Source organism: Capra hircus, chromosome 1 (genome assembly GCF_001704415.2).
Source record: "Capra hircus breed San Clemente chromosome 1, ASM170441v1, whole genome shotgun sequence".
Classification (NCBI taxonomy): Eukaryota; Metazoa; Chordata; class Mammalia; order Artiodactyla; family Bovidae; genus Capra; species Capra hircus.
Genome location: NC_030808.1, coordinates 132,517,804 through 132,544,029, shown reverse-complemented (window position 1 = coordinate 132,544,029; position 26,226 = coordinate 132,517,804). Strand labels below are relative to the sequence as shown.

General features: G+C 40.8%; 1 protein-coding gene across 1 annotated transcript in view; it reads left to right on the top strand.

Moving 5' to 3' along the window:
* PCCB (propionyl-CoA carboxylase beta subunit) overlaps nucleotides 1-26,226 on the top strand; it is a 96,078-nt gene that overhangs the window by 42,784 nt on the left and 27,068 nt on the right. Inside the window, exons 9-10 of the mRNA XM_005675535.3 lie at nucleotides 1,446-1,527; nucleotides 18,270-18,393. Coding sequence (XP_005675592.2) covers nucleotides 1,446-1,527; nucleotides 18,270-18,393 — 206 coding nt within the window. The remainder of the gene's footprint in view (nucleotides 1-1,445; nucleotides 1,528-18,269; nucleotides 18,394-26,226) is intronic.

Here is a 26,226-nt window from a genome sequence, read left to right as displayed (position 1 = left end):
ACACAAGCCAAGAAAGATATCATTTATTTGTTAAAATTTTTTTCTTTTTAAATTTATTTTTGGCCATGCTGTGTGGCATGCGAGATGTTAGTTCCCCAGCCAGGGATCCAACCTGTCCTCCCTCCAGTGGAATTGTGGTGTCTTAACCACTGGTCTGCCAGTGAAGTCACAGAAGATTTTATTTTTATTTTCCTTTTGCCTCTCTGTAATACCTGACAAGTAGCTTGGGATTAAAACAAATGGGGCCCCAAAATATTATTTCTGGCAGTCTTAATTTGTTCAGAATTGAGATAGATTTTGTTTGTATTAACATGAAGTAAATCAGTGTGAACTGATACAGGCAGCGTGCCCTTTAGGAAATGTGCTTATGCATACTTACTTGTGGCCAGAAGCTAGAGCAGCCCTGGGGAAGGCCGTGTTGCTGGCCTCCCTGTGAAGACCTTCTTCACTTTCCTTCTTGCTCATTTGGGCCACTGTCTGATGTGGGGGCACTCCACAGAGTGAACCAGACGCCCAGCTGGGGAACCACTGCTCCACACCTCTGGCGGCTTTCTTCTCCGCTTTGTTTCCTCTGTGATTTTGAAGCGCTCACTTGGGTTACACGACTTCTGCAGAAGAATTTGAAATTGTGTCCCTTGAGAAGAAGCCATTTTCAGACCCTCCCCTGTGGGTGGACCTGGGCTCCCACCTTTTGGGCTGTGTCTGGGCCAGAGTCATGTCCCCAGGACCCCTCCCTGTCTGCCTGCCTTACTCCTCAGGGGACCCAACCAGTGGCCCACTGTGTGTGGTCATGAAAGGGAGAGTGGTCATAAGGCCCAGAGCAGTGGGCACAGCCTCCTTTTCTGAGCCTCTGCACTGTTTGGGGGTTCTTGAAAAGTTTAGGACATCTTTGAAGGTGTTATGGACCAAGGGCCTACACATGTCTGAATAGCCTGCTTTGGCCCAGACATGGCTGCTTTCTGTTCAGTCCTAGGGAAGCTGTATGTGTCTGAGCAAACAGCTAATGAACAGTAGGGAGGCCTTTGTTACTGAGTGGGGTGATGCCCAAAACCCCAGTGTGGGAATTGTCTTGTTCCCACAAGACAAAATTGGATGGGCGTTGTCTTGTTCACTACACGTCTTTAGTGCTCTGTACAGTCCCTGGAATCTAGGAAGTGTTCAGAGGATAAATGAAGGCATCACCACATTCAGGGGAATAAGCTCATTTTTTCCCTCTAAATGAAAATGGGAAGATCTTCTGGGTTAATATCAAGCTCAGGTTCATTTTAATGTGATGGTAACATAGGAATGTATCTTTGAGGACTGCTTTGCAAGCCCAGCAGGAACAGAATCAGTCCAGCCCCTAAACTCTCGTCTCCCCCATTTCCCTCTCCTATCCCCCACCACCCGCAGAAGGCAACTGGCTCTTCCATGTTGATTAAATCTACTTCTTTTTCTACCCAAAGTGACCGTCTGGTTCCTGAGCTTGACACAATTGTCCCTTTGGAATCTACCAAAGCCTACAACATGGTGGACATCGTACACGCTGTGAGTCCCACGCCTGTTTGTCTGTCTGCTGGCTTGGCAGTGTGCATGTCCTTGTGCTTCGGCTCAGTGAGGAAGTGCAGGACCCACACGCCTTCATAGCAGGCACCACAGACAGGCCATGGGGTGGCACAGAACCAGGGCACTGAGGAACATGTTGTGGGAAGAGTCAGCGGCTGTGGCCACCCTACTGGCTCAGATGGACCTGAGGGAGGGGCAGCATTTGGGCCAGCAGAGCCCAGAGGTCCTGAGCTGGCACTCTGTGGCCCATGGAGAAGGGGCCCTGTGTCCAGAGCCTGGAGCTGAGGTGGGTTGACTCTTCACACACTGCTGTTGGGGGTCTCATGCTCAGAGGATGTTTTGTTTCTCTAGAGAAAGGAGAGTTCACGAGGCATCCCATGCCAGAGTTGAGGGATATGCGTGTAGGTCTGAGGGGCACAGGAGTCCTTTGTACCTTTTTCTTGGTGTAGTGGGTTCCTGGCTCATTAAGTGAAGAGGACGGTGTTGGAGTGAACTGGAGGCACCTGTCTCTGGCCATTGTCTCCCTCCTGCTTCCCTATGTGCTCTCAGCTCTCAGCTCTTCTTGCTAAATTTAGCCCAGGCAGCTCTGTGGGGTCAGCCTCTCCCAAGGCCCTGGCTCCCCCAGGGACCTGTTCCTTCTCCCCTGTGCTGTGGGAAGCCAGCGTGAGTCAGCAGCTGATCCTTGTTGCTGGGATCATTGCCTGCTGAGCACCGTGTGAGCCCCCTTCCTCCAGCATGCCCTCCTCTGACCTTGGCCTTCACTACTCTGCACCTCACAGTTGTCCTGTCCGTCTCTCACTGTCTCTGTCCCTTTCTTCTGGAGCCCTCCGTGCCTTCTGGACATTTCCTTCCTGGCCCAGCTTGGACTCTGCCATTGTGCCAGATATTAGTAGCCAGGCGCTGTTCTTAGTGATACTGTGATGGACAAAACCCTACCTTGGCGACCTCACCTCTGGGTAAGAGATTCAGAGAGTGAAAGCATACCCAGCATGGGTAATTTCAGGTCCAAAATTACAGTGAATAAGGTAAAATGGGTCTTTGCTGTCAGTGCCCCGATTCTCCTTTGATCCTATGGAGCGCCATCCCTGGTTCAAGGCTGCAGTCATCTGCCCATCCACCCGTGTTGCTAGCCTGCTGGGGGGAAGCCCTGGAGCCTTGCTCCAGCCTGAGCTGGGCCCTCGGTGTGCCTCTCTGGCCCCTGGCTTGAATATGTGTTGTGAACCTCCCCTCAGCCCCTGGTCTTATCTTCTTCACTCTTCCTAATCCAAACCCTAACTTCCTTGTCTACTCTGCACTCAAATCACGTGACATTGGCATTTCCTTTATGGAGAAAATGAAGAGCATCAGTTTCCTCAAGCCCCCCATAGGTGCCATTTCTCCCCCCCACCATCCCCCTCCCAACCCCCCACATCGTATCTCCCCAGGCTCAGGGAATGAGGTGCCTTCACCGGGGCTCCTTGCTCTATCCCTGTCTATCTGGCCTCTTGCTTTCTTTCCTGGTTTAACTTTTCCCTCTCGTAGCTCCTTCCTCTGGGCAATCAATGTGTTTGAACATGTATGGACTTCTTGTCTGCTAAAACATGCCCCTCTTTACCTGTTTTTCTGCTTAACTGCTGTCCACAGTCTTTTCTCCCTTTTTCCTCCATCTCCTCATGTCTCTTCTTCCTTGATTCCTCTCTGGAACCTGGCTTCTGGTTTTGTCCCTCTGTTGAATGCCAGCCCTCCTGATGACTTCTCCAGTTGCTAACTCCAGGGGACCAAGAGCATTAAATAGGTATAGTTACAGAGGTAACCATTATTATTATTTTTTATTTTTTTTTAACAATTACAAGTCTTCCTAAAAACAAAGCAAAATTATGTAGAGCAGCTCAAATGCATCACATAGAGAAACAGAGAAGCCTCCCTGGTGTTCTCTTCCAGGCACTGTTTCCCCCTAAACCTTTAAGGGAAACCACCATCCTGACTTTTAATAGCACAGTTTAGTTTTTCTTGGTTTTGTATATTATAGGAATGGAGTCACATAGTGTGCGGTCTTACCTGTCTGGCTGCTTTGCTTCAACTTGACAGTTGAAATTCGTCTGCATTGTTGCATTGTGGATTGTTCCCATGGTTCTTCATCTTTTGTATGAACTGACCACAGTTTATCTACTGTTGATGGGCATTGGATAATTCTGGCTTGAGGCTATTGCAAATAGTTCTGATACGATCATTCTGTTACGTGATTTTGGCAAAAAACAAAACTTTCTCGTCTCTGGGTCCATACTGAGAGTGGAAGCACCACGTCACAGTCGTGCATCCATGGAGCTTGAGTGGACACTGCCCAAGTGTCCTTCCTCTTAAAAGGACACCAGTCCTTTCGGACTAGGGCCTGAATCTTTATGACCTTGTTTACTTTATCTCCTTAAAGGTCCCGTCTCCCAAGTATAATCACACTGAGTGTTAGGTTTCAACATATGAATTTGGAAGGAGGCGGTACACAGTTCAGTTCATAAAGTACTATAATAAGAATGTGCAAGTTTTCTTTCTTTTTCTATGGACTGAACAACTGGAATAGCATTGGGATTTTCTCCTCTTTAAAAATGTGGGAGAAATTCTTGTAAAATTGTCAGTGCCTAGTGCTTTATTATTATTATTTTTTGATGGAGGAGTGGCTTTTTGATAACATCCTCTGCTCTTTAATGCTAATGTCTCTAAACTTTATCTTTGCTGGGGTAAAGTATATAAATTTTGGGTAAAGTATATAAATTTTTTTCTGTGACTCACCTATTTTGTCCGGATTTTTAATTTTACCTGCATAGGGTTATGTAGGGTTATATAGTTTCAGATCAGCAAAATCTGTTTCAGTGGTTTTCTCTTCTGACATTTTGTATTCTGTATTTTCTTGATAGTTACCTAGAAGTTGAAATATTTCATTGACGTATTTTGAAGGGTCAACTTTCAGAGTCTTTTCTTTTTTAAGGCTGTTTTTTGCTTTTGTATTAACTCCTTTTCTTTTATTTAATCATTTTTTTCCCCTTCTCAGATTTTTGAACTGGAAGTTTAATATATTTTCTTTAATTTTGATATAGCCACATCCAACTGCAGGGGAGGTTAGGAAATAGGGCCATTTGGCCATCGTTTCTGTTACAGTGGTAGAAATGGAAGCTGGATTTTTGGTGGATACTTAGGAGGCTACACTCTCTTAATCCTTTCAAAATAAAAGTAAATAATATGTACAAAGGAGAAAATATAGTATAGAAACATGTAAGGGGAAATGCAAAACATTTCTCTCCTTATCAGTCTTTCTCAGAGGTGACTACTATTAAGTTTCTTATGTATCTTTTCAGAAAACAAATTATATGTCAAATATGGGTCAATATATTTACTTTTAACTGAAAAAAATCATTATAGACACTTGTACACCTTGCAGTTTTTCACTTTCTTTCCCAATCATGACATACAAATTTACCTTATTCATTGTGATGGCTGTATATTATTCCATTGTATGGATGGAACATTATTTAAGCATCACTGTACTGATAGTTTAATCTTTTATAGTTTTTGCTTTTACAGTAGTGATGCAGAAAACATCTCTGTGTATCAGTATGTTTTTGTGACTGTATCCATTGGATCAGAATGGATATTTGGCCAGTAATGGAATTTGGCCAGAGAACAAAAGTCTTAAAATTTTTTTTTTTTTATAAGAAAAAAGGGCAGGAGAGAAGGTGGTATTTCTGGGTAGTTACGGTCTTCTAAATCCAAAACTGTACACATCCTTGAAAAACTGTATGTAGGTCAATAAGAAGAAGAAAAAAAAAACCTACCAATTCCATGCATTTATTGTAACTGGAAGACAGGAAACCATAAATTTAATATAAAAATGAGTGGAACAATAAATACCACTTTCTAGTTGGACTATTTCTTGAGTTTTGGCTATAAGTCTCTATGGAGAGCAAGAAGAAGTGTCAAGATGTTGCTCAGAAGGAGAAAGGAATTCAGAAGAAACCACTCAGAAAGTTCACTGTAAGAGTGAAAATATTGGAAAAGAGTCCTGTTAGTTTAGAAGAGTTACTTCAGAGGGGAGATTTAAACATGCATAAGAATCAAGAAGGCAGTCATGGAAGGGTATTCCTTCTTGGGAAGAAAAGATTTAAAGGAAGAGAGAGGCACCTTTCAGTTCAGTTCAGTCGCTCAGTCGTGTCTGACTCTTTGCGACCCCATGAACTGCAGCACACCAGGCCTCCTTTAGTCGGTGATGCCATCCAACCATCTCATCCTTTGTTGTCCCCTTCTCCTCCTCCCTCAATCTTTCCCAGCATCAGGGTCTTTTCAAATGAGTCAGCTCTTTGCATCAGGTGGCTGAAGTATTGGAGTTTCAGCTTCAGCATCAGTCCTTCCAGTGAACACCCAGGACTGATCTCCTTTAGAATGGATTAGTTGGATCTCCTTGCAGTCCAAGGGACTCTCAAGAGTCTTCTCCAACATCACAGTTCAAAAGCATCAATGCTTCGGCACTTAGCTTTCTTCATAGTCCAGCTCTCACATCCATATATTACTACTGGAAAAACTGTAGCCTTGACTAGACGGATCTTTGTTGACAAAGTAATGTCTCTGCTTTTTAATATGCTATCTAGATTGGTCATAACTTTCCTTCCAAGGAGTAACCATCTTTTAATTTCACGGCTGCAATCACCATCTGCAGTGATTTTGGAGCCCCCCAAAATAAAGTCAGCCACTGTTTCCACTGTTTCTCTATCTATTTGCCATGAAGTGATGGGACTGGATGCCATGATCTTCGTTTTCTGAATGTTGAGCTTTAAGCCAGCTTTTTCACTCTCCTCTTTCACTTTCATCAAGAAGCTCTTTAGTTCTTCTTCACTTTCTGCCATAAGGGTGGTGTCATCTGCATATCTGAGGTTATTGAGGCACCTTTGGAAATTAGGAAATGAGGGAACAATGAAGAAAGAGATAAATTTATGTGTTTGCAAGATAAAAAAATTTGAAGGTCCGTAATACCCCTTTCCCTACCGCTCTAATATCCAGACACCCATTAACTAAATGGCACTTTGTTATACTGACAGAAGAGGGTGCTCTTGAACTGGGAATCTTGTTCACCATCCAAACTGCCAACCTTGTTCATTCAGATACAAGTAGTTTATCTATATAAAGCTACTAAAATTAGAAAACCAAAAATGAGAATGAAAGACTTCAATTGACAAAACTCCTTTCAGAGTAAGAGTTCATTCAGCAGTTGATCCCCCTGCAGTTGTGTTCAATAGCCTCAAATCATTTGAACTGTGAAAAATTCAGAAACAAATAACAGAATAGACATAAAACAGGAAGAAGTAAAAATTAGTGGTGACTGAATTAAAATGTGGGGAACAAAATCACATATCAGAAATGAAGACAATTATAAAGTGCTCTAGGGAGAAAATTTGAATGAAATTTAATAGGGAATGTTGAAGAAAGGGGGAAGACAACCAAGAATATAAAGAAAAAGGTAGAAAAAAATCAGAAAACAAGTGATTAAAGTGGCAAAGAAGACTGAACATACATATAACTGGAGTGTCTAATAAAGGACAAATAGGAATAGAATTGATGTGTAAAACTGTAATCCAAGAAAGCATTCCAGAAATAAGACCCAGAGCTACACTCCCACTGAGTATATGGGAAAATTAACCAAGACTGAGAAAACTCTAGTCAATATCCACATATAACCATTAGATTAAAAAAATCCTCAGATCGGTCATGACTGAGCACATAATGCACGTACAAACAGGACTTTGAGGCCAAAAGGTGAAAACTAACAAGGTTGGGAGGACTAGAGTAGCAGCAGGTTTCTCAAAAGCAACGACCAACTAAGGCAACAATAGAAAAACACTTCTGGAGACTCCAGGAAAGAGTATGGGACTCAGGATTTTATGTCTGGCCGAGCTGATGTTCATGTATGAAGACTAAAGAAAACTAGTTTTAAATAGGTAAAACTGAGGGGCTTCTGTGTTCCCAGGTGTTTCTTGAAGCTACCAGAGGATGAGATTCATCCAGCCAAGAGATAACTGGAGAAATTTTGGCAAAGGGATTGATGGTACTTATTTAATTATAAGGCTAAAACTGGGTTGGGAATGAGTGTTTCAGTTGGAGAAAAAAATGCCACTGAAAGATGAAAGAGAAGGATGAGGGAAAGAGTATAATAAGTTCACTGATAGCTGTGGCTCAACAGATTTTAAAAGTAGACAGCTCAGTTAATAAAGATATTAAATGGGGAAACAGACTAAGGGCATTAAAAAGGTATAATTGCAGTGGCAACCACTAGATCAAAAATATACATCTTTTTAGATGACAACATAAAACATATCAATTAGAACAGCAAATACAACATGATAAACAGAATAATTATAAGAATAAAAATCTGAAACACCAATAAATATGAATGGCTTAACTTATTAAATTGATCTCATTTATTAAAAGAAAAATATGTTCAATACACCTCATAAAGAAAAACCATCTATATGTGATGTACAGGAGACAAAGTGATTCTGAAAAGTTAAACATAAGGGATGGGCAAAGGTATGTCAGGAGAACAGAAATAGCAAGTATGTGTGGACCTAATATTGGATGATGTAAAATTCAAATATTTACTGTGACAAGGAAAGACATTGTCACATAGAAAGATCTATGCCCTAAATGATACAACTGCCATCTTTGAAAAAGAAAAGCTATAGGATATTCAAGTAGACATAGATAGAAACAACTAAACACACCTTAATTAGTACAATGTACATGAAATGGACAAAAAAATTAATATATGGAAGATCTCAGTAACATCATAGATAGATATTATGAATGTATTTCAGACTTTGAAGTGAAGTGAGGTTGCTCAGTCGTGGCTGACTCTTTGCGACCCTGTGGACTGTAGCCTACCAGGCTTCTCCATCCATGGGATTCTCCAGGTAAGAGTACTGGAGTGGGTTACCATTTCCTTCTCCAGGGGATCTTCCTGACCCAGGGATCAAACCTGGGTCTCCTGCATTGGAGGCAGACACTTTAACCTCTGAGCCACCAGGGAAGCCCCATTTCAGACTTTACAGCCTGGTAAAAGGCAATGAGGAGAAGGCAATGGCAACCTACTCCAGTACTCTTGCCTGGAAAATCCCATGGACAGAGCCTGGTAGGCTGCAGCCCATGGGGTTGCTGAGAGTTGGACACGACTGAGCAACTTCACTTTCACTTTTCACGTTCATGCATTGGAGAAGGAAATGGCAACCCACTCCAGTGTTCTTGCCTGGAGAATCCCAGGGACGGGGGAGCCTGATGGGCTGCCATCTATGGGGTCGCACAGAGTCAGACACGACTAAAGCGACTTAGCAGCAGCAGCAGCAAAAGGCAATGAATCTTATTCTCAAATGCACATGGAACATTTACAAGAGTTGATCACATATTTGGTCAGAAAGAAAGCATCCTAGCAGCCCATAAAGCAAAAATATTATAAATAACACTGATGAAAACTAGAAATTTATAGCTACAACAATACTCATTTGGAAATAAATTTTCTGTTAAACAATTCTTGCATAAAAGGAGAAAATACAAGCCAAAATGACAGAATTATAAGGTGGTGCTAGTGATAAAGAACGCACCTGCAAGTTCAGGTAGATGTAAAACATGTGGGTTTGAGCCCTGGGTCAGGAAGATCCCTTGGAGGAGGGCATGGCAACCCACTCCAGTGTTCTTCCCTGGAGAACCGCATGGACAGAGGAGTCTGGTGGGCTATAGTCCACATGGTCTCAAAGAGTTGGACATGACTGAAGCAACTTAACTTGCACACATGACAGAATTAGAATCAAGATAATAAAAACACTGCATATCAATATCTACAGAATACTCTCTGTGAGAGGAGGAAAATTTATAGCTTTCAATGCTTAGTAAAAAATGAAAGAAGGAAAAGAAACTAAATTCTGTACTCAGAAAGTTGGGGAAAAATAAAATTTTCTAAAGAATTATAAGACTTTAATAAGCAGAAATTTTATAATTTTGGATATAGAAAAACAACTGTAGCTAATGGAATAGAATAACTACTAGACAAGTTAAAAAGACAAGGAAAAAGTACAAAAGTAGAAATATAGATCAATGAAACAAAATAGAAAGCCCAGGGATAAATCCACGCACCCTATGGACACCTCATCTTTGACAAAGGAGGCAAGAATATACAATGGAGAAAAGACAGTCCTTTAACAAGTGGTTCTGGGAAAACTGGTCAACCACTTGTAAAAGAATGAAACTAGAACACTTTCTAACACCATACACAAAATTAAACTCAAAATGGATTAAAGATCTAAATGTAAGACCAGAAACTATAAAACTCCTAGAGGAAAACATAGGCAAAACACTCTCTGACGTAAATCATAGCAGGATCCTCTATGACCCACCTCCCAGAGTACTGGAAATAAAAGCAAAAATAAACAGATGGGATCTAATTAAGCTTAAAGGCTTTTACACAACAAAGGAAGCTATAAGCAAGTTGAAAAGACAGCCTTCACAATGGGAGAAAATAATAGCAAACGAAACAACTGACAAATAATCTCAAAAATATACAAGCTGCTCATGCAGCTCAATTCCAAATAAATGACCCAATCAAAAAATGGGCCAAAGAACTAAACAGACGTTTCTCCACAGAAGACGTACAGATGGCTAACAAACACATGAAAAGATGCTCAGCATCTCTCATTATCAGAGAAATGCAGATCAAAACCACAGTGAGGTACCATCTCATGCTGATCAGAATGGCTGCAATCATAAAGTCTACAAACAATAAATGCTGGAGAGGGTGCAGAGAAAAGGGAACCCTCTTACACTGTTGGTGGGAATGCAAACTAGTACAGCCACTATGGAGAACAGTGTGGCGATTCCTTAAAAAACTGGAAACAGAACTGCCATATGACCCAGCAATCCCACTGCTGGGCACACATGCTGAGGAAACCAGAATTAATAGAGACACATGTACCCCAATGTTCATTGCAGCACTGTTTACAATAGCCAGGACAGGGAAACAACCTAAATGTCCATTGGCAGACAAATGGATAAGAAAGCTATGGCACGTATACACAATGGAACATTCAGTTCAGTTCAGTTCAGTCACTCAGTCGTGTCCGACTCTTTGCGACCCCATGAATCACAGCACGCCAGGCCTCCCTGTCCATCACCATCTCCTGGAGTTCACTCAGACTCATGTCCATCAAGTCCATGATGCCATCCAGCCATCTCATCGTCTGTTGTCCCATTCTCCTCTTGCCCCCAATCCCCTCCAGCATCAGAGTCTTTTCCAATGAGTCAGCTCTTCACATGAGGTGGCCAAAGTACTGGAGTTTCAGCTTCAGCATCATTCCTTCCAAAGAAATCCCAGGGCTGATCTCCTTCTGAATGGACTGGTTGGATCTCCTTGCAGTCCAAGGGACTCTTAAGAGTCTTCTCCAACACTACAGTTCAAAAGCATCAATTCTCCAGCGCTCAGCCTTCTTCACAGTCCAACTCTCACATCCATACATGACTACTGGAAAAACCATAGCCTTGACTAGACGGACTTTAGTCGGCAAAGTAATGTCTCTGCTTTTGAATATGCTATCTAGGTTGGTCATAACTTTTCTTCCATTACTCAGCCATTAAAAAGAATGCATTTGAATCAGTTCTAATGAGGTGGATGAAACTGGAGCCAATTATACAGAGTGAAGTAAGTCAGAAAGAAAAACACCAATACAATATATTAATGTATATATGTGGAATTTAGAAAGATGGTAACAATAACCCTATATGCGAGACAGCAAAAGAGACACAGATATAAAGAACAGTCTTTTGGACTCTTTTGAGAGAAGGCAAGGGTGGGATGATTTGAGAGAATAGCATTGAAACATTTATATTACCATATGTGAAATAGATCGCCAGTCCAGGTTCCATGCATGAGACAGGGCACTCAGGGCTGGTGCACTGGGATGACCCTGAGGGATGGGTGGGGAGGGAGGTGGGAGGGGGGTTCAGGATGGGGGGACACATGTACACCCATGGCTGATTCATGTCAATGTATGGCAGAAACCAGTACAATATTATAAAGTAAGTAGTCTCTAATTAAATAAGTTAATTTTAAAAAAAAGAAAAAATAAAAAAGTGCAAAGGAAATATAAGAAATTTCAAAATCACAAGAGGTGAGATGAACTGGACATTTTATTTGGAAAATACATTTTACCAAAAACTGACCCTCTTAGATGTAGAAAGCCTAAGTAGACCCAATTACATAGTAGTTGTTTCACAAAAATAGCAGCAGGCCTAGATAGTTTCATGTGGGAATTCTGTAAAACTTTAAAAGACCAAAGAGTGACAATGCTATATAAATTGTTTCAGAGACTAGACATTAAAGACACACACACACACACACACCCTTTACAAATTCTTTTCATGAAGCAAGTATGGCATTGATACTTGAACCTGATGTAAAGTAGAAAAACATTTCAGATTGGCATCACTTACCATCACTTGGCAGGAATACCAAATAAATGTTAACAGATTCCAACACCGTGTTAATATATACCCTAAGGAAGTAGGATTTATTGGAATGCAAGGTTGGTTATATAGAAAATCTATGCTGTACTCTGTTAAAAGATGGAAGAAAGATCATGTAGTTGTTTTCATAGATGCTGAGAAAAGCTTTTAAGAAAGTTCAACACCTAATACACACACGAGACTAGGAACTGATGGATATTGAACATGATAGACTTTAATATACACTTCTTCAAAACCAAGCATCTTACTTGATATGGAAATACTTACACTAAGATCTGGGATGCTGTCCATCTTCACTATTATTTAACATTATACTGGAGGTATCAGCCAATGCAGTTCAGCAAGAAAGTCAACTAGAGGCCAAAAGCTTTGGAAAGTTAAACTATGCTTGTAGAGGAGATAATATGCTAAAGATGCTAGAGAATGTGTGATAAATAGAATAAATAGGGGACAGGATATAAAATTAACCTAGGAATAGTGTTCATATACACAAACAATAACTGATTGTATATGGTAGTGTAAAAACTCCTTTTACATAGCAGTAAAGATAGAACTGGACATGGAACAATGGACTCCTTTTCAAAACTGGAAAAGGTGTAGGTCAAGGCTAAATATTGTGACCCTGCTTATTTAACTTTTATTCAGAGTACATCCTGCGAATTGCTGGGCTGGATGAATCACAAGCTGGAATCAAGATTGCTGAGAAAAATATCAACAATCTAGATATGTAGATGATGCCACTTTAATGGCAGAAAGAGAAGAGGAACTAAAGAGCCTCCTGATGAATGTGAAAGAGGAGAGTGAAAAAACTGGCTTAAAACTCAACATTTGAAAACCTAAGGTCATGGAATCTGGTCCCATCATTTCATGGCAAATAGATGGTGAAAAAGTGGAAACAGTTGCAGACTTTATTTTCTTGGGCTCCAAAATCAATGTGGACAGTGGCTACAGCTATGAAATTAAAAGACGCTCCCTTCTTGGAAGAAAAGCAATGGCAAACCTAGGCAGTGTATTAAAAAGCAGAGACATTGCTTTGCCAACAAAGGTCCGTCTAGTCGAAGTTATGGTTTTTCCAGTATTCATGTACGGATATGAGAGTTGGACCTAAAGAAAGCTGAGCACCAAAGAATCAATGCTTTTGAGTTGTCGTGTTGCAGAAGACTCTTGAGAGTCCCTTAGACAGCTGGGAGATCAAGCCAGTCAATCCTAAAGGAAATCAACCTTGAATATTCACTGGAAGGACTGATAGTGAAGCTGAAGCTCTAGTACTTTTGGCTACTTGATGCAAAGAGCAGACTCATTGGAAAAGACCCTGATGCTGGGAAAGATTGAGGGCAGGAGGAGAAGGGAGCCACAGAGGATGAGATGGTTGGATGGCGTCACCGACTCAATGGGCATGAGTTTGAGCAAACTCTGGGAGATAGTGAAGGGGAGCCTGGAGGCTGCAGTTCATGAAGTCGCAAAGAGTCGGACACGACTTAGCAACTGAACAACAACAAAGATAAAATATTTAGTAATAAACTTATAAGGCAAACTTTAAAACTTCTGAAAAACATAAATATAGGCTTAAACAAATGCAGACATCCCTTGTTCCTGGATATTGAGTTAATATAAAAATGTCAAAAGAGAAACTATGGCCATATCCTTTAGTAAAGAAAGTCACTCAGTCGTGTCTGACTCTTTGCAACCCCATGGACTGTAGCCTACTAGGCTCTTCCGTCCGTGGGATTTTCCAGGCAAGAATACTGGAGTGGGTTGCCATTTCCTTCTCCAGGGGATCTTCCTGACCCAGGGACTGAACCTGGGTCTCCTGCATTGTGGCCAGATGCTTTACCATCTGAGCCACCAGGGAAGTCTTATTAAAGCATGCTATAGTTAAAACAGTGTAGTCTTGACACATAAATAATGGAATAGAAGAGAAAAACTAGAAGTGGATTCAAGTACATATAGAGTTCAGGCATATATGATAAAGCTGTTACGTCAGATTCTCAGGGCAAGATTAGCTTTTTAACGGTCCTAAAGAATTTGCTAGCGATTCAGTGGTTAGGACTCTACTCTGTCGCTGCTGAGGGCCTGCATTCAGAAAAAGAAAATGGCCCTCCCCCAAAATAATGGTGCTAGGTGACTGGATAGCTGGTTGCATGCTCAGTCTCTAAGGTGTATTCTACTCTTTGCAACCCTGTGTACTGTAGCCCGCCAAGCTCCTCTGTTCATAGTATTTCCCAGGCAAGAATACTGGAGGGTGTTGCCATTTCCTTCTCCAGGAATTCTTCCTGACCCAGGTATCAAACTTGCATCTCTGCTTTGGCAGGTGGATTCTTTACCGCTGAACCACAAGGCAAGCCCAGATAGCTGGTAAAGAAAACATAAAATTATATTTTTAGTTCATACCATATTTAAGAATAAACTACAAATAGATCAGAGAAGTAAATATAATAAGTGAACTGGTACTAAAAGAAATCATGGATCAATTTCTCTAGGAGAAGATAAAGGATTTTGAACTGATTTAAAATGCAGTTTAAGTTAAAAAAATTGATGAATTTGACTGTGTAAACATTTAAAAATTTGACTCCACATAGTAAAAAGTTTATACAGTTAAAAGACATCCAGGAATGGGACTTCCCTGGTGGTCCAGTGGCAAAGACTCCACACTCCAAATGCAGGGGACCAGAGTTCAATCCCTGGTCAGTGAACTAGATCCCCCATGCGGGAACTGAAGAGTTTGCATGCTGAAAGACCCTGCATGCCACAGCAAAGATCAGAGATCCTGCATGCTGCAGCTAGGAACCAGTGCAGCCAAATAAAAACGTGAATATTAAAAAGACAATCAGGGATTCCTTAGTGGTCCATTGATTAGACCTCTGCTTCCACTGCAGAGGGCTGGAGTTCAATCCTTGGTCAGGGAACTGAGATCCCACACGCCCCGAGGTGTGGCACAAAAGGAAAGAAAAAAAAGACAACCAACAACCTGGGAGAAAATACTTGTGACATACATCACAAATAAAGGACCGATAACTCTAAAATGTAAAGAACTTTTAAAAAAAGAGAACAAAGACTAAAACTGATAAAAAGCAGGAAAAAATCATGAATAGATAGCTCACACACACACACAAAAGATATGAAATGGACCTTAGACATCTTAGAAAGATGTTTAAGTTTACTCATAATGCTAGAAATGCAACTTAAAATTATACTGAATTGTTTCTCCTTTGTCAGACTGGCCAAAAACTAAAAACTTGGAAATACTTTCTGCGGTAAGTCTGTGGGGAGTAGACACTCTGATATATTGCTGGTAAGGGTTATGGTAATATCTGAGGTTTTGCCCTAGCAGTCCCACCTCTAGGGATTTACCTTGAAGATACACTTCCCACCATACAAAATTATAGATGAACAAGGTTACTACTGTTACATCATTGTTTATGATTACAGAATATTCTAAGCAACTTGATTGTCAGTTTCACAATAATGTAAACAACACATAGAAGACTGATTGAATAAACTATGGTACATCCACACAGTGCAGTGCTATGCAGGAGTGAAAAAGAGTGAGGTAGAGCTGGAGAAGGCAATGGCACCCCACTCCAGTACTCTTGCCTGGAAAATCCCATGGACGAAGGAGCCTGCAGTCCATGGAGTCGCAAAGAGTCAGACACGACTGAGCGACTTCACTTTCACTTTCACTTTCATGCATTGGAGAAGGAAGTGGCAACCCACTCCAGTGTTCTTGCCTGGAGAATCCCAGGGACGGCAGAGCCTGCTGGGCTGCCGTCTATAGGGTCGCACAGAGTCGGGCACGACCGAAGCGGCTTAGCAGCAGCAGCAGAACCCTCTGAACTCATATGGAGTGATTCCCAGGATATATTAATTGAAGAAACCCAGAGTGCAAGAGAGAGTATTTCTCTAAGGTGGAAGGGGAATTATAAAATGTTATAAATGTATCTACTCATTTCTGCAATACACACACAAATCATAAATCAGAAAATGATGACATTCATAACATGGTGAGTGGAAGAGATTGGGAATGACATTATTAAACTATGTTAATGTTTACATATTAAAAAATAAAATCAATACTGGTTGGTTAACCTTTGAAATAAAAACAAAAGAACATGACTGTGTTTCAAGTGAATGACTTGAACACAGTATTTTGACTATACCTTTAGTGTAATGACAGAAATAAGGAAATACTGAATTGAAGTTGTATTTTCTGTGTGTGTGTGTTTGGCAGTCATATGAATTCTGAAACTATTTCATTTTTATTTGCAAATTGAATAAATGTTTTGAGGTTAATGGAGTTAGATTCCACTGTAGGAGAAAGAGATATGGAAAGGGAAGTACTAGAATGAACCCTGTAGTTGAACTAGAATGACGTTATCAGTGGAACTCCTGACTTTCATATTACTCACAGAAATGTGTATATGAGTGTGTCTATGGACTTCCTGTCTCTGCTCTGGGATAGCTTCTTGGAAGTAATTATTTACTCCACCTCTCCATCCCAGGGACCTGGGCTTCTTGAACAAATGGCTGTTTATATGTTTGGGGCAGGAAAAAAATATGAGATGAACCTGAAAGTAAGGTAATTCCAGAATGTAGGGTAGTGCTCAAAGAAAGAACGATGGAGAAACATCAAAAGGGCATAGGATCTATCTTGAATGAGCTCTCACTGTCAAATATGGGAACATTTGAACATAAAATAATGTTGGTAAAGATTGTAATCCACATGATAAAATATAAATCTGTAAATTCACACTGTGGATTTTCCATTAGTAAATGGGAAAGGCAAAGACATTTCTAACAGTAAAATGCCAAGGAATAAGTGGAGAAGGAAAATGGAGTTAGAGAAATCATTTGACAGTTATCGTAGCAGTAATTTGGGTTCCCTGGTGGCTCAGAGGTAACGGATCTGCTTGCCAGTGTTGGAGATGTGGGTTTAATCTCTGAGTTGGGAAGAGCCCCCGCAGAAGGGAATGGTAACCCACTCCAGCAGTCTCACCTGGGAAATCCTATGGGCAGAAGAGCCTGGCGGGCTGCAGTCCACAGGGTTGCATAGAGTCGGACACGACTGAAGTGCTCGAGCACTCAGCTGTGAATGCTAAGTAAACCTCCCGAGTGAAAACTTGATGAAGAATAGGGTTTTTACATAAGTTCAAAATACTTCCCCACAAAGTACTAATTACAAGTGGAAAAATAGTGACTTTACAGGAGAGAAACCTGGCATATCTCACCACTATTAATGGGCAAATTGACTGTGCGTGCCTTTTGATGTGATGCACTTGAGAGGGTCACTTCTGTGATATTCTGCCAAAAATGCTTAGGCTGAAATTAAACATGAACAAACATGAAACCCAAATAACCAAATAACCGACCTGTAGTCTTCAAAGATGTTATGAACATGAAAGACAAAGATGGAGGGGAAAAATTTAAGGGAGGCTAAAGAGACATTAGCCTCGCTTAGTAGCGAAGAGTCGGACACGACTGACCGACTTCACTTCTTTTTCACTTCAAAGAGACATTACCACTAAAAGTACCAGGTGACCAGACTTTCGTTGCTGTAAGAGATGTTATTGGAATCACTGACAACATGTGAATAAGATTTTGTAATAGATGATATGTTAATATTAGCATCCTTATTTTGGCAATGTCATTGAAGGTACATAGAAGACTGTCCTATTTTTAGGAGATAGACACTTGGGTACTTAGAGGTAAAGAAGCAGCATGTCTGTAATTCTCAAAATTCAGAAAGAAAGATTGCTTGTATATACATACATAGTAGTAAATACATATACATACTTATATACTTGAGAGACTAAGAAGAGTAAGGTAGTTAGATAGGGAGAGGGAATGATAAAGCTTATATGGTAAAATGTTAATAACAGGGAATGTGGGTGAAGAATATTTAAATTTTTTGTACTATTCTGGAAATTGTTATGTAAATTTGAAATTATTTCAAAATAAGGTAAAAAATGTATTAAATATGTCAAGTTAAATAGAACCTTTAAAAAGAAGGGTGCACTCACTGATTTATCTTCCCCCAGCCGTGCACAAGGAGGAGGTACCACCTTTGCCCATTGTCCTGTTCACAGGGAGAACCTGTCCTAGGAGCAGCTGTCCTGCCTGTAAATCTGCAAATATCTGACTTCCTGTAATGTGGTTATATCTTGTTTATCATTTTGAGCTCAGGAGTAAATTTATCCCTGCAGGTTGTTGATGAAAGAGAATTTTTTGAGATCATGCCCAATTATGCCAAGAACATCATTGTCGGTTTTGCAAGAATGAACGGGAGGACTGTTGGAATTGTTGGCAACCAACCTAAGGTGGCTTCAGGTAGGAGGGAAATTCTCTAGATACAGACCTAAATCGGGGTAGGGGAGTGGATGGGGGCCAGGGCTGCCTGCGCCCACAGTGCCTGTCTTCCTTTTCCTCAGTCAAGGCCTTCTATGTCCAGAAAAACTCAAATAGATGTTGCAAAAGCTCCTTTCTTTCTTAAATTCTCAAAATTAACATACACATCTGAAAATGCTTCTTTCATGCTTCTCTAGTGTTTTAAATGTTTATGGATTACTTTTTAACTTTTAAGCTCTTTGCTTTTTCAGAGGTCTGCCTTCTGTCCATCTGGTTATGCTATGATTAACCTACTGAACTGTGAGCTCAATGAGGCCAGGGGTGTTGGTGTCTTATTCGCAGTCTTATTGCTAGTGCCTTCAGGGGTGCCAGGTACAGAGTTATATGTGACAAGTTAACAGCATCCTGGTGTGCACAATTTTCTGGTGAGATGGCCAAATTTGAATCCCAGCCGGGTGTTGGGGACTATTTCATGCTCATGCTCAGGGTGGGGCTGGGGACTCTGCTTACCACTTCCCTCCTTACTGTCTTCCTTCTTAGGTTTCCTTTGCATCCCTGTGTGGGATGCATACACCTTTCCTTTTTGACCCAGTCTCAATTTTTGTTTCTGCCATGGCAATTTCTCCTTGTCTTTAGAAAAGGGTTTGTAAAAATGTTTTTTATTGTGGTAAAATATATTAACATAAAATTTGCCATTTTAACCATTTTTTGTGTTAGTGAACTATGGTTGATTTACAACATTGTATTAGTTTCAGGTGTACACCAAAGTGATTCAGTTTTTATATACATGTATATGTGTGTGTGTGTGTGTATGTGTGTGTGTGTGTGTGATATGTCACTTCAGTTCAGTTGTTCAGTCATGTCTGACTCTTTGTGACCCCATGGACTGCAGTACACTAAGCTGTCCATCGCCAGCTCCTGGAGTTTACCCAAGCTCATGTCCATCTAGTCGGTGATGCCATCCAGCCATCTCATCCTCTGTTGTCTCCTTTTCCTGCCACCTTCAGTCTTTCCCAGCATCAGGGTCTTTTCCAGTGAGTCAGTTCTTTGCATCAGGTGGCCAAAGTATTGGAGTTTCAGCTTCAGCATCAGTCCTTCCAATGAATATTAGGACCAATTTCCTTTAGAATGGACTGGTTGGATCTCCTTGCAGTCCAAGGGACTCTCAAGAGTCTTCTCCAACACCACAGTTAGAAAGCATCAATTCTTCGACACTCAGCTTTCATTTTAGTCCAACTCTCACATCCATACATGACTACTGGAAAAATCATAGCTTTGACTAGATGGACCTTTGTTGGCAAAGTAATGTCTCTGCTTTTTAATATGCTGTTCAGTTTGGTCATAGTTTTTCTCCCAAGGAGCAAGCGTCTTTTAATTTAATGGCTGCTGTCACCATCTTCAATGATTTTGGAGCCCAAGAAAATAGTCTGTCACTGTTTCCATTGTTTCCCCATCTATTTGCCATGAAGTGATGAGACTGGATGCCATGATCTTAGTTTTCTGAATGTTGAGTTTTAGCCAACTTTTTCACTCTCCTCTTTCATTTTCATCAAGAGGCTTTTTAGTTCTTCATTTTCTGCCATAGGGTGGAGTCATCTGTGTATCTGAGGTTATTGACATTTCTTCTGGCAGTCTTGATTCCAGCTTGTGCTTCATCCAGCCCAGCATTTCACATAATGTACTCTGCATATAAGTTAAATAAGCAGGGTGACAATAGACAGCCTTGACGTACTCCTTTTCCTATTTGGAACCAGTCTGTTGTTCCATGTCCAGTTCTCACTGTTGCTTCTTGACCTGCATACAGATTTCTCAAGAGGCAAGTCAGGTGGTCTGGTATTCCCATCTCTTGAAGAATTTGTTGTGATCTACATAGTCTAAGGCTTTGGGGTAGTCAATAAAGCAGAAATAGATGTTTTTCTGGAACTCTCTTGCTTTTTCTATGGTCCAATGGATGTTGGCAGTTTGATCTCTGGTTCCTCTGCCTTTTCTAAATCCAGCTGGAACATTTGGAAGTTCATGGTTCACATACTGTTGAAGACTGTGTTGGGGAATTTTGAGCATTACTTTGCTAGTATGTTAGGTGAGTGCAATTGTGTGGTAGTTTGAACATTCTTGGGCATTGCGTTTCTTTGGGATTGGAACGAAAACTGACCCTTTCCAGTCCTGTGGCCACTGCTGAGTTTTCCAAATTTGCTGGCATATTGAGTGGAGCACTTTCACAGCATCATCTTTTAGGATTTGAAATAGCTCGGCTGGAATTCCATCACCCCCACTAGCTTTGTTCATAGCAATGCTTCCTAAGGCCCACTGTGGTGAATGGAATTCACTAATGGTGAATGGGATTGTTTCCTCAATTTCTCTTTCTGTTTTCTCATTGTTAGTGTATAGGAACGCAAGGGATTTCTGTGTGTTAATTTTATATCCTGCAACTGTACTATATTCATTGATAAGCTCTAGTAATTTTCTGGTAGAGTCTTTAGGGTTTTCTATGTAGAGGATCATGTCATCTGGAAACAGTGTGAGTTTTACTTCTTCTTTTCCATTCTGAACTCCTTTTATTTCTTTTTCTTCTCTGCTTGCTGTGGCTAAAACTTCCAAAATTATATTGAATAATAGTGGTGAGAGTGGGCACCCTTGTCTTGTTCCTGACTTTAGGGGAAATGCTTTCAATTTTTCACCATTGAGGATAATGTTTGCTGTTGGTTTATCACATATGGCTTTTATTATGTTGAGGTATGTTCATTCTATTCCTGCTTTCTGGAGGGTCTTTATCATAAATGGATGGTGAGTTTTGTCAAAGGCTTTCTCTGCATCTATTGAGATAATCATATGGTTTTTATCTTTCAGTTTGTTAATGTGGTGTATCACATTGATTTGCAGATATTGAAGAATCCTTGTATACCTGGGATAAAGCCCACTTGGTCATGATGTATGATCTTTTTAATATGTTGTTGGATTCTGTTTGCTAGAATTTTGTTAAGGATTTTTGCATCTATGCTCATCAGTGATATTGGCCTGTATGGTGGTTTTTTTTGTGTGTGTGACATCTCTGTCTGGTTTTGGTATTTGGATGATGGTGGCCTCATAGAATGAGTTTGGAAGTTTACCTTTCTCTGCAGTTTTTTCTGGAAGAGTTTGAGTAGGATAGGTGTTAGCTCTTCTTTAAATTTTTGGTGGAATTCAGCTGTGAAGCTGTCTGGGCTTTTGTTTGCTGGAAGATTTCTGATTACAGTTTCTATTTCTGTGCTTGTGATGCATCTGTTAAGATTTTCTATTTATTTCTGGTTCAGTTTTGGAAAGTTATACTTTTCTTAGAATTTGTCCAGTTCTTCCAAGTTGTCCATTTTATTGGCATATAGTTGCTGACAGTAGTCTCTCACGAGACTTTGTATTTCTGTGTTGTCTGTTGTGATTTCTCCATTTTCATTTCTAATTTTGTTGATTTGATTCTTCTACCTTTTTTCTTGATGAGTCTGGCTAATGGTTTGTCTATTTTATTTATCTTCTCAAAGAACCAGCTTTTAGCTTTGTTGATTTTTGCTATGGTCTCCTTTGTTCCTTTTTCATTTATTTCTGCCTTAATTTTTATGATTTCCTTCCTTCTACTAAGAAAGGGGTTCTTCATTTCTTCCTTTCTAGTTGCTTTAGGTGTAGAGTTAGGTTATTTATTTGACTTTTCTCTTGTTTCTTGAGGTAAGCTTGTATTACTATGAACCTTCCCCTTAGCACTGCTTTTACTGAGTCCCATAGGTTTTGGGTTGTTGTTTCATTTCATTCGTTTCTATGCATATTTTGATTTTTTCTGTGATTTGCTCTTTATTCAGAAGCGTGTTGTTTAGACTCCATGAGTTTGTATTTTTAATAGTTTTTTTCCCATAGTTGACATTTAATCTTACCGCATTGTGATCAGAAAAGATGCTTGAAATGATTTCAATTTTTTTGAATTTACCAAGGTGAGATTTATGGCTCAGGATGTGATCTATCCTGGAGAAGGTTCTGTGTGCACTTGAGAAAAAGGTGAAATTCATTGTTTTGGGGTGAAATGGCCTATAGATACCAATTATGTCTAACTGGCCCATTCTGTCATTTAAAGTTTGTGTTTCCTTGCTGATTTTCTGTTTAGTTGATCTATCCATAGGTGTGAGTGGGGTGTTAAACTCTCCCACTGTTATTGTGTTACTGTTAATTTCCCCTTTCATACTTGTTAGCATTTGCCTTACATATTGAGGTGCTCCTGTGTTGGGTGCATATATATTTATAATTGTTATATCTTCTTGGATTGACTCTTTGATCATTATGTAGTGTCCTTCTTTGTCTCATTCTATGGCCTTTATTTCAAGTCTATTATATCTGATATGAGTATTCCTACTCCTGCTTCTTTTGGTCTCCATTTGTGTGAAATATCTTTTTCCAGCCCTTAACTTTCAGTCTGTACGTGTCCCTTGTTTTGAGGTGGGTCTCTTGTAGACAGCATATATAGAGGTCTTGTTTTTCCATTTAGCCAGTCTTTGTCTTTTGGTTGGGGCATTCAACCCATTACATTTAAGGTGATTATTGATAAGTATGATCCTGTTGCCATTTACTTTGTTGTTTTGAGCTGGAGTTTATACCCTCTTTCTGTGTTTCCTGTCTAGAGAAAATCCTTTAGCATTTGTTGAAGAGCTGGTTTGGTGGTGCTGAATTCTTTCAGCTTTTGCTTGTCTGTAAAGCTTTGATTTCTCCTTCATATCTGAATGAGATCCTTGCTGGGTATAGTAATCTGGGTTGTAGGTTTTTCTCTTTCATCACTTTAAGTATGTCCTGCCATGCCCTTCTGGCCTGAAGAGTTTCTATTGAAAGATCAGCTGTTATCCTTATGGGAATCACCTTGTGTGTTATTTGTTGTTTTTCCCTCTCTGCTTTTAATATTTATTCTTTGTGTTTGATCTTCACTAATTTGATTAATATGTGTCTTGGGGTGTTGTGCCTTGGGTTTATCCTGTTTGGGACTCTCTTGGTTTCTTGGACTTGGGTGGCTATTTCCTTCCCTACTTTAGGGAAATTTTCAACTATTATCTCCTCAAGTATTTTCTCATGGCCTTTCTTTTTGTTGTCTTCTTCTGGGACTCCTATGATTTGAATGTTGGGGCATTTTACATTGTCCCAGAGGTCTCTGAGGTTGTCCTTATTTCTTTTAATTTTTTTTTATTTTTTCCTCTCTGCTTCATTTATTTCCACTCTATCTTCCACCTCACTTATCCTATCTTCTGCCTCTGTTGTTCTACTGTTGGTTCCCTCCAGAGTGTTTCTGATCTCAGCTATCACATTATTCATCATTGATTGACTTTTTTTTCCTTCTAGGTCCTTGTTAAACATTTCTTGCATCTTCTCAATCCTTGTCTCCAGGCTATCTGTAACTCCATTTTGTTTTCAAGATTTTGCATCATTTTTACTATCATTATTCTGAATTCTTTTTCAGGTAGACTCCCTATCTCCTCATCTTTTGTTTAGTTTGGTGGGCATTTATCATGTTTCTTTACCTAGTGAATATTTCTCTGCCTTTTCATCTTGTTTAGATAGCTGTGTTTGGGGTGACCTTTCTGTAAGTTTGTGGTTCCTCTTTATTTTGGAGGTTCTCCCCTGTGGGTGGGGTTGGACGAGTGGCTTGTCAAGGTTTACTGGTTAGGGAAGCTTGCCTCAGTGTTCTGGTGCGTGGAGCTGGATTTCTTCTCTCTGGAGTGTAATGAAAAGTCCAGTTATGAGTTTTGAGGTGTCTATGGGTTTTGTGTGACTTTGCGCAGCCTGTATATTAATGCTCAGGGCTATGTTCCTGTGTTACTGGAGAATTAGGGTGCTATGTCTTCCTCTGGAACTTGTTGGCTCTTGGGTGGATCTTGGTTTCAGTGTAGGTATGGAGGCTTTTGGATGAGCTCTTGTCGATTAATGTTCCCTGGAGCCAGGAGTTTTCTGGTGTTCTCAAGTTTTGGATTTAAGCCTCCTGCCTCTTGTTTTCAGTCTTATTCTTACAGTAGCCTCAAGACTTCGCTGTCAATACTGCACCGATGATAAAACATCGAGGTTAATGGAGGAAAGATTCTCCACTATGAGGGATATCCAGAGAGGTTCACAGAGTTACATGGAGAAGAGAAGAGGGAGGAGTGAGATAGAGGTGACCAGGAGAAGAGGGGGAATCAAAAGAGGAGAGAGCAGTCCAGCCAGTAATCAGTTCCCCGTGTGCTCTCCACAACCTGGAACACCCAGAGAAGTTCACAGAGCTTCATAGAGAAGAGAAGAGGGAGGAAGGAGATAGATGTGACCAGGAGGAGAAGATAGGGAGTCAGAAGGAGAGAGATTTAGCCAGTAATCAGTTCCCTAAGTGCTCTCCACAGCCTGGAATACCCAAAGAGATTCACAGAGTTGAGTAGAGAAGAGAAGGGTAGGGAGGAGATAGAGGTGACCTGGGGGAGAAAAAGGAGAGTCAAAAGGGGGAGAGGGCAATCAAGCCAGTAATGACACTCCTAAGTTAAAATGGGTACTGAAGATTGGATTCTTAAAGGTACAAAATTGATACCAAAAAACAAAGATCAAAAATCTGGAGTAGAGGTTAGACTCTCAAAAATACAATATTAAAAAAACAAAACAAAATCAGAAAAATTATAAAAAATATATATGAATTTTTCTTTAAAAATAGGGTTCTTTTTTTTTTCCCAAGGTAATAGTAGGTTATAGAAATGAAGATTAATGGAGGAACAAAGGAATTAAAATTTAAAAAATAATAGTAAAATATATCTAGGAATTTCTCTGGAGCTGTTGTAGGCAGTGTGGGGTCATTCAGTTTCAGATAGTTCCTTGTTCCAGCTTATACTTCTTCTCAAGGTCTGCAGGCCCCTTCCAATGTAGTTGGTCCTAACTACAGGATTTTAATCTATTGCACCTGTCACTTCCAAAGTGGTTCCATCTGTTTTATTTTGGCTTCTTCTGTTTGCAAGTCTCTTCAGTGTCTAATTTCCGCCCTGACACAAGGGGGCGGAGGTGGTCACTTATTTAGGTTCACTTGTTCAGTTGTGCTGTGGGAAGGGAGGAACACTGCAAACAAGTATCACTGACATGTGTGGGGAGTGTTTGCAGTGTCTGGGACACACTGGGTTTGCCTCCACTCACAACATGTGCGCTTTCCCAGTCTACCCTGCTCAGGCTTCAGGCTGATCTGCCGGGGAACTGTCTAAAGCAGGCCTTGGGTTGCGTGCAGTTGCCAGATTTAAGCCGCTCCAGTTCAGATTCTCAGGTACTCCGCAAAGGCACAGACTCAGTTGGGCCTGCGTTTTGTGCCCTTCCCAGGTCCGAGGAGCTCAGGCAACCAAATGCTTGGTGAGCACACTCTTCCCAGGTGGGGCGGTGCATCTTATCACCTCCCTGGTCCCAGCCACTTGGTTTCCTGAGCGCGCGGTGGGAACGCTGTCTCAGGTGTGCCGCGTGTCTCCTCTGGGGAGCTGATCTCTGACTGCAACCTTTCTGGTGGATGTCAACTGTCACGATCCCTGGAAGACTTGGTTAGCAACTGGGGGCCTCCTCAGTTTGGTGGAGGATGCCGTCTCTGGGGCAGAGATTGCTCCTCTCCCTCCAGCTCTGGTGGTTGCCTGCCTGCCTCTCTGCCTCCGGTGGGGAATGGGCCAGTCTGCAGCCAGCTAGCTCTCCTCTGGTATCTGCTCAGTCCTTTGTTCTGTGAGTGGGCCTGGCAGTGCCTTAGGTTAGAGCTTTTCACGGGAAAGGTCTCTCTTTCTCTCTCTCTCTTTTTTTTTTCTCTCTAGCTATCCCACAGTTTGGGTTGCTACCTCA